This window comes from Myotis daubentonii, chromosome 4 (assembly GCF_963259705.1).
Source record: "Myotis daubentonii chromosome 4, mMyoDau2.1, whole genome shotgun sequence".
In the NCBI taxonomy this organism is placed as follows: Eukaryota; Metazoa; Chordata; class Mammalia; order Chiroptera; family Vespertilionidae; genus Myotis; species Myotis daubentonii.
In genome coordinates, this window is record NC_081843.1 from 70,073,644 (window position 1) to 70,086,997 (window position 13,354).

Sequence of the window (13,354 nt, forward strand, 5' to 3'; positions counted from 1 at the left end):
GGTGCTGGAAACCAGGAGAATCTCAGACACCAAAGGTGCCTCCCTTAACCCCGCGCCTCTGGGGCGTGAGGACAGGGTACCAGCCGCCCAGGAAGGTAGGAACTTCAGAGGAGGCGGCAGGTGCCGGGGTGTGGCTGCGGTTGTCTCCCTTTTCCAGCAGAAGGAGCCACCTCCGAGTGAGAGAGACAGACCCACAGAGTCAGAGAGGGAGGGGGGGCTGGGTGGGGGTGGGGGCGGGAGACGGAGGGAGGGAGGGAGGGATAAGAGGGCGGCCGGGGGCGGGGGCGCTGGGGAAGCCGGGGAGGCTCGGCTCGCACGCACGCCGCCTCTGTTTGTACACAGTGCGCTCGGGGCCAGCTCGCTGGCTCCCCGCCCTCACGCTTCATTGTTCTCCAAGTCGCCAGCCCCGCAGCCCAGACCGGGAGAGCGGCCCCAGCTGCGCCGGCGGAGCGGCTAGCCTGCGATCGCCGGAGCGGGTGACCTGGAACCCCGGGCTCCCGCGCCCCACCCCGGCCGCCCAGCCCCAGCCGGGACCCACCCGCAGCGGAGGCTGAGACCCGCCGCTGCCAAAGCTCGCCCACCTCTGCGCCAGAGCGCAGGCGAGAGCAGGAGAGACAGCCCTCCCTTCGGGCACCCACTCTTCCTCGCCCTCTCCAAGAATTTGTTTGAGGAAGCGCTGCAGGAAGAAGACATCTTCCTGAATTCACGGTCAGGGGCGGGGTTGCTGCTGCCCTGCGGTGCTACCTCGGGCACGTGGCCCCCCTGCTCCATCGCCTGCCCAGCCGGGGTCAAGTCCCGGAGAAGGGATCATGAAGCACTCCGTGGCCGCTTGGCTCTTGGTCGGGCTCAGCTTCTGGGTCCCCCAGTTCTGCAAAGGTGAGGAGTCTCCCCCCCCCCCACCCCACCCCACCCGCGCCGCCTCTACTGGGTGCAGGACACAGGGGAATGCTATCCCTGGCGCTGGAGGTGCTCCCCTGGACTTGCCAGGGGTGGCGGGCTGCGCGGAGGAGGCAGCACGCCCTGGGTTCTCCCGAAAAGTGCCCTTAAAGTCAGAGCAAGTGCGTGGGGTTGAGCAGGAAAGAGGGTGCGGTACGGAGGTGAGATTGAGGGAAGAAGGGAGGCAGGAGGGAAGGAACGGCGCTCTTGGGCACCACAGATTCTCACTCGGCCCGCTGGAGCCCTCCCTGAGCAGTGCTGTCCGGAGCCCGCTAGGGACCCCGGGTGGGCATCCCTAGGCTGGGGCTGGGCTCAGCTCATCTAGTTGAAAAGGGAAGTGGCTGGAGAGGCGCGGGACTGTCTGCCCCGGGGGTGCAGAGCTTTGGCACGAGGCTGGGCTGAGCCTTTTGCAACCCAAACCTCACACCGGGAGTTTGGGCTGAGAGTGAGATGGAGAACTGTCGGACAAGTCAGTTCTGCTTTCTTCCTCCTCTCCATCCTCGGAGGCAGCCTCGGCTCCAGAAAACCTCTCCTCTAATCCTAGGGGCCTCAGGCTTTGCTCAGCCCTCCCTTCTGTGCAAGCTTCACTCTTGGAAATGGAAAATCATGCGGTGCGAGATGACCCTCGTGTTCCGCCCAAGAGCGGAAAAGTTGTAAGAGCTGGCCTGCCGGTGCTTTCCATGATTTGTGTGAAATAAACCAGCCTGTTGGGGAGAAAACAAAAAGAGGACCAGGACGAGCCTCCTGCTGAGTTGTGACTTCCAGGTCCCTTGCGAGGGCTGGCTTATCAACACAAGCCCTGGGCGGCCCCCTATCTCTGCAGCGGTGGGGGCTGACGGGGGCGTGGGAAAAGGGCAGGGGGAGCCTGGGGCTCTGGGGAGGCCGAGGGAGGGGTTGCCCCCTCTGCACTCCCGGGTGCCGGCAGCCCCTTCTGAAGAGCTCGCAGGCTGCTTCGCGGAGATCTGAGTGCACTGCCTGGTTTAAAATACTCTGCCTCTAAGAAGGGAGAGTTGGATGGAAAATGTGTTGACTAGAATTCATGTGAGGTTGCATACTGAATGAATATTCTGCACCACCCGTCCACGCACCCGTCCTTCCATTTGTTTCGCAGGACAATTGTGTGCTCTCGGGCTACTGTTCGCCCGCGTTCCTGGCCACATGCCCTCCCCGCCCCGCCAGTAGCTGTCTGCTGCCTCTCCTTCCTCGGCCTCCTCCCTCCCTTTCCGGGGATGAGGCTCTTTCCCCCGCGGGTAGGCGTGTGTGTAGGTATGAACCTCGCCTGCATTTACCAAGTGCCCTTCCAGGGATCAGGCAGAGGCAGCCACTCCGCTGAAGGTTGCGGAACGGTAATGGCTCCATAGTTGCTCGGTGGAGTCCCCAGCGATACGAAAAAGATTGTGTTCCCACCACCAATATTTTCCCTTTCTCTCATTTCCCGTCTGAATTGCTTTTGTACTTTGATCCTTTAGCTGGAGGGAGAAAGGGGGAGCTGCAGGCACTCCGTCTTTCCTCCTCCCTTCCCCACCTCCGTTCCTGCTCCAAACACGAAAACACACACATTCACCCACTCACACGCACCTACAAGGTGCCACCCTCTGTCCCAGATCCGAGGTGGAGGCGACAGCGCCTTTAGCGTGTGTGGCTACTGTCGCCTGGTTTGGTCGGGGTGAGGAGCCCTTGGCAGGATGAGTCCCAGCTCGCTGCAGCCCAGAGCGCTGCCTCCTAGGTAGCAGGGTTAGGGCACAGTTTACCCCGCCAGACAACACACCTTGCTCGTGAGGTTGCCTGGCCTCCCATCAGGCTCCTAGACAATGCCAGCAGCTGTGCACTCCAGAATCTTCAGTAGGGTTCTCTTTTGTCAGCCAGCCTGTAGGGAGAGGGATTTAGGAAAAACACCATTTTCCATGAACAATTTATGTTAAACTTGCACATTTCCACTTTATTCTCCTTCAGCCCTGCAGAAGGCAGAGTGCAGCTTGCCTGACAGCTCCAAACGATTAAACTTTGAGCAAAGTTATTAAAGCTGGTGCTAACACTTAGAATTTCCCTGCACCTTCCCTGCCCCCCCCCCCCCCATATCATTTATCCAATGTGTGCCTTTTAGAAATTGGAGTTTCCCTGTGTGGGTTGCAATTTCCATGCATTAATGCCTGGGATTTGATAAGGACGTGTAATTCCTTTTACTAGTTATTTTATTTTAAAATTAAACCAATGGATCAGTCAGATTGAATATTTTATTAACTCTTAAATTATTCATCGTTATGGGTTGCTCTAAAAAATCCAATAACATGCATACAGTTGCAGCAAGCACGTGACATCTTATGCAATCTGTCCCTTTGCCTGCAGTTTGTGCTTGAAGTCTTTAGCAAATGGCACTGTCTAAAGATGTCTAGACACTTCCTAAATACTCTGAATCATCGGTATTTACATTTCCTTTTTAAATGAATGGTGATTTTTAGTTAATTCTACGTGAAAATAAATTAGTAGCTGAGCAATCTCACTGGAGATAACAACACTATGCTTCTATGATTATACTAGTATAGTAATATTAATGCTGAAATAACAGTTTTTTATGTGTTTAAAATTATTACATATTAGTATCTTCATTACCTAATTTACATGACCATTAATTTTATACTTTAAAGGTACATGCTAACTTTAGATTCCTGTTGAAACCTTTAAAAATAATTTTGAGAAGTTGAAGTAATAATTAAGGGAATATTAAGTATCCTGCTGTGACTATTTCACACTAATGCAAAATCTTGGCCATGTCATCCACTGTCATGGTGCAACGTACATTTCCCCCCCTTCCGCGCATGAACATTTTTTTCCTGAACATTATTGTTGAAATATTTCCTTAGAATTGAAATGCATTTTGTTTTAAATTTATATGATTTTGGGAAAACATTGATAATAATACAAACTAATGGTTAAAAATTAAAATAGCCTATTCTTCTCTCTAGGGTCTTGAAGTAACAAAGATCTTCAAAACCAGGCAAATGTATAGCACTTCTCTAAATTAAAACTCTGTTGTATTTTTCTCAAATATCTTAAGATCATTATTGATATAAAACATGTGTTCAGGATTTAGGATATTTTTAATGTTACTAATAACATTTGCTTTCATTGCTGGATACATATGATTTCTCCTCACAAAATTATAGCAGCATAAAGGGATAAAGTATACATGACTAAAATGGCTTGGTTACTCACAACCATTACAGCATATAAGTTAATAGTTTTGACAGCCTACATTTGTAGCCCATACTCCTAATTTCACTGATATTAAGATAAAAATGTTAATTAGGTAATTTATTTTTAAACTTTTTATCTTTTGCAGGGTTTTGAATGGGATGGACTGTATATGTTATCATTTGTGTACTGTTTTAAAAATGTGCTAAATTCAAGTTTCTAAAGCCCAAGAAACTAATTCTGATATTTGGTCTTCACTGAACACACTTGTAGGTGCAATAGCATTGAGTATGATTTATGATGTAGTAGGTTCATTGTACTGTATCCTGGCCAAAACAAAACAAACCAACAACAAAAATGCAGGATTCAGAGCACAGTTCAAACCAGAGTAAATCAGAATGAATAGGTAGTGAGTAACAAATAAATTTTGCAAATACGTAATCAATGGTATGGCTTCCATCACAGCTAATAAATTTACTCTTTATACAGTTGAGTTTATTTCCAAAGTAGTTTGCAAACTGGCATTGTATGTTTGTGGCAGGGGAAAGAGTAGAAAATCAAAGCCAAACCATTCCTATTATTCAGTTCTCATTTGCATTTTTAATGAAGATGCCTAGTATGTTTTCCTTTTTTTAAATCATTGTCCATGTGATGGCTTTAATATCTGTTGGTTAATCAAAGCAAGCAAGTATTTATCTACAAAAAATCAAATGGTTACCCATGTTGAGTATTTTCTCATAGTTAGGCGATAATGCTAGAAATTAAGTAAATACTTAAACTGAATGAATCACCACTTAATTGTCAATTAAAATACCTCCAAGAAGTCTGATTTGAGAGAGTTGTCGAAGGAAAAGTAGATTGGGATAAAGTCTGCCCTTGCCAGCAGGTGTCAGAATAATCAGTGAAGATCTTTTAAAGCGAAGCTGGAGAAAATAAAAGAGGTAAACTAGTAAATGCTAATCTGCAAATCCACATAAAGATAAAATGTCCCACACTTATTTTGTTATATAAGGGCATATGAAGTAATAGGTCAAACTTAATTGTATGAAACTTATGTTATTCGTGCTCCCCTGAAAAAGAGGACCCGCTGCTTGTACCACGGGACTTTAACTTGGAAACAGGGTTGCTGTTAGTGCCACAGACAAGCCCATGTCTAGGTTGAACTGCTATATCTCAGGGGTCTTCCTGAGTACGTTCAGAGGAAATGCTCATAGATTTTATGAGGTGCTTACAGCAAAACAACTATTATTGAAATGTTTGGCATGCTTTTAAGCTTGTTCTTCATACCAACTGAATGTATTATAAATAAAAATTCTGCTATAATGACTTCTAGCTATATATTATACATACCTATAGTCCTGGCAAGAGATACCTGCATATCCTTTTCTATCACAATGATGAAGTATATGTTTTCTTAGAGTTTGTAAGTTTCTAAATAACGTAAGTCATGTGCCCAAAGGAGACTAAAGGACATGAAAAAGTTTTATTACCCATTTTGGCCCATATGAAACCTTACAGATGTGCCTATTGTGTATCAAGTTGTCAGTCAGTTGACATCATTTATTTGTTTTTAATGGATCCTTGCCTGATAACCTTTTCTTCTGGCATCTGCTGATACAGCCCTTAAAACCAGGTTACAGATTCACCAGAACACCATTTCTACAAGTTTTCTCAGTTTTTTATACATTGCTGACACCATGCAAACAGTCTGTCTCCAGTGGCATCTTTTCTGTCAGAGTCCTCCTAAAATAAAAATTCTTTCTCTCCCTCTCCATCTTTTCCCTCCCCACCCCCGTCACACCCCCAATATTTCCTTGCTCGATAGCATCTCTAGGGCATAGTATTCACTATAAAATTCTGTCATCATTCTTAAAAGGTCGCAAATCTCCCAGACTAGAATTTGCAATTTATTCTCTTGTGAGGGGGGAAAAAATGACAAGATGAAGCCTCTACTACTAAATCCTGAGGTTTAAAACATAAATGGAAATAAATTAGGATCTGAATTACAGAGCAACTTAGGATTTCACACCTTGATTTTGAAACGGAATTTTTGGACTGGAACATGCGGTGTCCCCCTGGGCAGACTGGTTCCTGGGTTCTTTCTCCATGGGAATCCAAGGTGGATTAGCAAAGACAGAAGGTGGTATAGCAAAGGTGGATATTTATTAAAGAACAAGTACAGGTTCTCACATGGGGAGGGGGAAGAGTCCCACTGAGTCCCTGTTTCTTTGGTTTATAAAGGCTGTAGAGCTTGGTGCCTTGATATTCCCTCTGATTGGTCACTATTTCCTTGGACTGGTTACTATAGTACAATGGTTCTCAACCTGTGGGTCGCAACCCTTTGGGGGTCGAACGACCCTTTTCACAAGGGTCACCTAAGACCATTGGAAAACACATATATAATTACATATTGTTTTTGTGATTAATCACTATGCTTTAATTATGTTCAGTTCGTAACAATGAAATTGGGGGTCACCATAACATGAGGAACTATATTAAAGGGTCGTGGCATTAGAAAGGTTGAGAACCACTGCTATAGTAACTTCTGAGCTCAAAGGTTGAACCTCACATGGGACATGTGAGGTTCCCCCCCCCTCTTTCCTTATTGTTTTCCTATTTCCTTTGGGGTTTCTTCTTTTCCTTTTGGATGAAGGGCTTCCTTCCCTTTATTTTGTAAATATAGACCTTTTGCTGTTTCCAGCTCCCTCATTCAATGGAAATGTACCTGTTGCGGCTTTTCAACTTCCTTATTCCAGCTTCCACCAACCTTTGGGACCTCGGGGACCACCAGTTGTCTGTGAGCCACAGATTGGCAACCGCTGCCCTATTCTATGGAAATATACCTTCTGCTGCTCTGCAGCCCTGTGCTTCTTCCATTGGTCCTCTTAATTTCTAAAATCTCTAAATCTGTCCTTTTCACCCCTAAAAATTCCTGTTTCAATTTGATCACAGTGACCTGCCTACATTTATCAGCTGGGCAAATATTTATATTCACTGTACTCGTAGTGAAGTTTTCCTGCTTTGCCTGTAGCTTTGATGCTTAGCACATAGCCAAGAACCTAGAAGAAAATATGAAAAAATTCTGATCACCTCAAATAGTTACAATATTTAGGCCTTAGATCATATAGAAAAGACTGTAGCTCTTGGTTTTTAAGTTCCTGGGCTCTCTTTCAACCAGATCCAGAGAATGAAGGGCATATGAAGTAACAGGTCAGACTTAATCAGAGCAATAAAAGGTGGCAGCTGATACAGGAGACTGAAAAAGTATATGCAAAAGCAGTGATAGCTTGCAGGGTAAAAAACTGGGGACATTTGTTTGGGAGTGGGTTTGGCTAAATTTAAAGGCCGAAAGGCATCACTGTGTAAGAATATCATAGCATTTGGGGCCGGTATTGGTCTTGCATTCTAGACACAGACTCACTGCAGTGTGTTTAATATTTTGCAGTACAAAGGCAGTAAAATGTATGCATCATTGAAGAGATTTTGTAAAAAGTATTTAAGCTTGAAAACCTGCCTAATGGTGAAAGAGACAGAACTCTGAAGAATTTGGATGTTTGAAAACTTTGTTTTACCATCATGCCAGAGAAAATGTTATTATATATTTTGTATTGATTTCCCCCCTACAGTAATGAATAAAGGTATCACAAAACATATTACTCAATTTTGTAGAGAAGAAGTGGACCTCAGAATGCAGATAAAATGTCCCACACTTATTTTGTGATATTTTACAAGTAAATGTACTGTTATTTTGTTGTGAAATATGCATTATTATATTGATAATAACTGCATAGGATTTGTTCAACGGAACATTTAACATTGCATGAAGAGGAATGGGAGATTTTGTGTACAAGAATTTAAGTAAGGGTTTTTTAAAGTACTAAAGCACTTTTGAATGTGATTATTAATATGGAGAAAGATTGACTCTATATCTTAGCTTTACTTTTTCAATTTTTTTAAAAGAAGCTTGTATCAAACTGATTGGTTTCTTTAAAAATAATTTAATATAGTATACCAGTGAATAGATTGGAAGGCCAAGGTTTTAATCTCTTGTTAGGTGATATTGTGCTTAATTTGAAGGTAATCTCTTTAAGGTTTATACTTGGTATTTGATAAAGTCATTTATTTGGTAATGCAAAATAATCCTCTTAAATCTCTTCTTGTACTGAGGTCAGGATGAACATTTACATCCTACTGATGCTGGAGATTATATGAAGACAACCAGGGTAAAATGGCTCATGACTCTTGCGCAGAGAAGACTGGAATAGTCAAATGAACATTAGAGGATGTTTGTATTTGAAACAAGGTGACAAATCTCTCTTGGCAATGGCAAGCAGTCTCCCACCTATGTGTCTTCTATCTGTGCTCTCACACCTTTGGTGCCGTTCTGTCCTCACATTTTTCTATCCAAGTGTGCATTGAACTCAGATTTTATCCACACTACTTTTCTTGTTTGTTTAGCCACCTTTTTCCTTCCCATAGTTTAACTTTTGTATTGTAGACACAAGCTTTTTTGAAATGTTGTCTACAGACAAACAAAAAGCAAATTGCCATTCAAAAATGCTTTAATATTTATTTGCCAAGTTCTTATTTTATATTTTGTGCTTCCTACAGAGCCAGGGCTTAGAACAGTATCAGGCAAAACAAACAACACAACTAAACAATGACAACAAAACCCAAAAGATACAGTCTATATATTGAAATGAATGGAGCTACCCTATCGCCCCCAAATCAGTGTTCCGTAAATATATATACATTTTAAACAGAAGTATATTTTTTATATTAAAAAAAAGCCAAAAGTAGTTTCAAGAACTTTGTTTTTCAGTTTTTACAACCTGTGTTGTAGATGAACCTACTTTGAAAATGCTGCTCAGTGCTCCTGCGAGAGCTTGTTTAAGATACAGTGTTAACATTCAGGCATGATATGGAGTGCTTTTTATGTTCCTGATGCATCATCAATTAAAGAAAAGCTACCGCTAAGTGATAGATTACTTTGTTAGATACAAAGTTCTGACATTTCAGCTAACTTTAATTTTGAATTAGAAATTTTTCTGGTATCATTTTCCCTTTTCCTTTCTTCTCTTTACTTGGGGACTCCCATTATATCAGGTTAAATATCTTGCTAGACAAGTTAACAAGGGGCATTCATTCTGATATATTTATAAGTACAGTGAATAAGGATAGTATTTATTGAGTGCATGCTGTGTGTTTCATCTTTGATTCTCACAATAATTCTGAGGCAGGTATTATTATTTACATATGAATGGTATAATGAAGGGACGGAGAGGTTAAATAATTTCCTAAGAGAACATAACTACTAAGGATCCTGTTAGGATTAGAATCCAGTTTAAATCTAAGCCTATTCTCTTAACTACTAAACCACTCTGAGTGACACAACCTGTGTGTCATGGGTATATTTTGTTAAATAATTTTATGACTTATAAAGCACACATTATGTCTAATAACTATGGTAGATTATTTTGGGAGGGGTAAATTATATTTATTCTCTTGGGACAATGTTTCGTAATTTTTCAAATTTAAGTTGGTAAAATGCCAAACTTTTCACATTCAGAAATAAGGTAATGTGTCTTTCACAATAATGTAACACTAGTAAGAATATGAAGATGGGAGAGATACGAGCGCTTCGGAAGTGATTCAAAGCACATTGTCTTCAAAACCTTGCTACTCAGTTTTATGTCAACATGGACTTTATGATTTGTTTAGACTTCTGGGCTGCCAGTGCTCCTCGGCATTGTGTTGTTATTCAATAAGACGTGTAGAGCTTGCTTTCGCTGTGGTTTTCAGATACATAATGTAGGCCAAAATGATCTTAAAGGTTAACAAGGTTTTTATTTCTGCTGATTTAATGAAAGCTTTTAATTTGCCTCACATCCCATCCTCATTTAATTTGATTTCTATATAATTTATTATGAAGTTTTAGCCAAACAAAAGCACCAAAGAGTCTCAAACCACATCAGCTAGAAAATTACATTTTCTAGTTTATTTTCATAATTACTTATCCAAAATTTGGTTTATTTTTTAAAAACTAGAATTGGATTAACTTGGAACATTTTATAAAATAATGAAAATTATATCATCTAATAATAGATCACCTTATTAATATCTTTTGTATAGTTGGTACAATATTTAATAGTTGAAATGGACTTCCAATGTTTTGTTATATTTATTTCCCAATAGTAGTAGTAGTAGTAGTAATAATAATAATAATAATAATACAATAGTTAACATTTCTTAAGCATTTCATATTGTTATTCTAGAAAACATAAACAGAGAAGGCATTCTTTTTTTTTGTCTTTTTTCTTTTTTAAATCCTCACCTGAAGACATGTTCATTGACTTTTAGAGAAAGGGGAAGAGAGAGATAAAAACATCATTGTGTTGCCTCCTGTACATGCCCCCTGCCTGCGTCTACCAGGGATTAAACCTACAAACTAGGTGTATGCCCTGAGTGGGAATTAAACCCATGACCTCTTGGTGTACAGGAGGTCACTCCAACCAACTGAGCCTCACTGGCCAGGTAGAGAAGGCATTCTTAATCTCATTTAACTAACAAGGAGACTGACCTTCAAAAAGTCACATGACCTATAATTCAGCATGACCTGTAATTCAAGCAACCAATGACAATTTGAACTTGACTCTAAATGTTCCCATTCCAATTTATTTATTCTTTTCTGTTATACCACTTTGCTTGTGTAAATTATAGTTGTGTTTTTTTCTCAGTTCTTGGACTCACAAAACGAGAAGGAGGAGTTGGTGTACTGCTATTTGCCTTTTAGAAAAATATTTCAAACTGCTCCTCAGCCCAACATTAGCACTTTTTTTTTGCCATCAGCTTATACCACTTCCTTGCCTCTTGGGAGCCCAAGTAACCATCATGATATCTTGAACTTCCTCAGTGACTTCAAAACTTTATTTCTTCTCTAATATTTGTTCCCTTAAAATTCTTAACACATAAACTTGTGACCCTTATAACATCCTGGTGTTAAACTTCATGGAAGTTCCCAACACTAATGATCCCCATCTTCATTTTTAGGTACTTACTGGAAATGCAATTTCTTAGATTTTCATATCATGGGAGTTGTGCAGGTACCAGTACTTTAAATTCCTCAGACTTTCCATCTCTTAACAGAATCTTCTTCCTACCTCTTCTTACCTTCATTTCTATTGAACCCATCTTGTCACTGCTCTAATTTTCAGTCCTCCGTATCCCTCTTCTTTTCCAACCTAGTCTCTGTGGCAATCCATTTCAGGAGATATTCAACTATTTATGAATTTCTCAGCTGTGATGCTTTAACCATTTCTGCTTCATTAAGTTCCAAACTAAGGTAGTTTCCAAAGAAACTTTCCCATTTCTGGCACCAGAAAAGTGGAGTGCTGTCAAAAGGTAGTAGGATCCATTGGAAACCCTGGTGGAGCTGAAAGGTTAAGTTGGGCTCATAAAGGAAACAAGCAATAAAGATAGAAAGTAATGGTATGAGGAGTAAGATTATGGGGGATTGAAGTAATTACACTGTAGTTACAATTATTAATAACTATATTTTGGAGTATGATCATAGGAGTTATGATTGAGGGAGGGTAGAAGATCATTGGAAGAAAAGAGTCAAGACACAAATGGCCAGGTTTTGGAAAAAATCATCTATGTGGGTATTGAAATTCCCAAAAATTATGCCAGGAGAAATGTTGGAGAGAATGGCAGTGAATTGGGAACAGAAATCTTCAAGGAATGAGGGCATATGGTACAGAAATCAGGAGATAACTATTATACGGTGGTAGGTTTGGAGAATAGAGGTATATGGTGTGAGATTAAAACTGTGTGACAGAACCTTCAGGAAGTCTCATTGAGGAGCAAGAGGGACCTATGCCACATCTCAGGTCTAAAAGCTATGGGAGAGAAACTGGTATTTAGTTAAGAGGGCTACAGGGTAAGAAGTGACCCAGGGGAGAGCTGAATTCCTCTAGAGCAGGAACACATATAATAGCCCAGTCCCAGGCATCAGGCTCTTTGAAGGTCCTCATTCTACAGCGTTTAGCACATTGAGCTCATTATAATAATTGATATGTCCCACTAAGAGTAACACATTTCAGCACATAAAATATGTTTTCGTATACAACAGCTCTTTTAAACCTCATAACTAACTCAGGGGTCATTATTTTCCCCCTACTTTACAGATAAGGAAAAAGACAGAGAATAGAATAAGTGATCTGCACTAAAACACACACACACACACACACACACACACACACACACACACACTAAAAACTAGGTGTATGTCTCACAGACCGAAGTCCAGGACTCTTTACTATGACACAGCTATGGGAGGATCCCTTCTAGAGCTCAGCTGGGCTAGGGAGATTTCTGCAGTTGTGCCCTGACCTACTTTGCCCTATTCAGACAGGCCTCTAGGTATGTTGAGGTCGGCATAGTTTAGTTACTGGGAATGTCAATGTCTGCTTGGCGGCCTTCATCCTGCCCATGTTTGAATTGCTGTGGTCCTGATTGAAAAACAACATTATTACTAGGGGAATATTTCTTTTCCAGTTTTAACATACTCATAATTGTGCAACCTATTACACAAAGAATTCTTTTTCCTCTAATTTACATGTTTCAAATACTTATAAACCATGATGTTTCTTCTTTGGTGTCTGACATGCTAAGTCATACATATTTTTTTCCCTTTAATCTGGCCTTGTAAGCCATTCCTTTCAATATTTTAGTTGTTTCATTTGCAATCTGTCCAAGTAGCCTACATATTTATTCAAGAGGCTTGGGAAAATCTCAACAAAGAATTCCAGGGATGTGTTTCCCTAAATAATGCCACACACATTAGTCTGTTTTATTTTGCAAATATATTCTTAATTTTTAATCTGTTGCTTTGCTATAATTATGTCTTTCTATCAGAACACATTTTTCCAAATAATACTTGTCCATGTCTTTTTTTATGACTTTATTTTGCATTTCTTTCACTGGAATTTTACTTTAATTTTTTGATTCTGTATTTAGTATAATAGTTGTTGCTATTACATGGTGAATGCTCTGCCCACAGAATCTCAGAATAATTTAACTTCATTTGCTGACAATTATACTAATTCTAGAAGCCCAGTGCAAAAAATTCATGCACTTGGGGGGAAGGCTTCCTCAGCCTGGTCTGCACCCTCTCTCAGTCCAGGAGACCCGTGATCGATCGCCCAGCAGAGGGAGGCCCCGCCCA

At 41.3% G+C, this 13,354-nt stretch overlaps 1 protein-coding gene across 2 annotated transcripts in view; it reads left to right on the plus strand.

The window, feature by feature from the left end:
- The first annotated feature begins 302 nt into the window (after window positions 1–302).
- Window positions 303–13,354, plus strand: part of EDIL3 (EGF like repeats and discoidin domains 3) — a 395,460-nt gene continuing 382,408 nt past the window's right edge. For both annotated transcript variants that reach the window (XM_059694158.1, XM_059694159.1), the window contains exon 1: window positions 303–876. In XM_059694158.1, coding sequence (XP_059550141.1) covers window positions 810–876 — 67 coding nt within the window. In that variant the 5' untranslated portion in view covers window positions 303–809. The remainder of the gene's footprint in view (window positions 877–13,354) is intronic.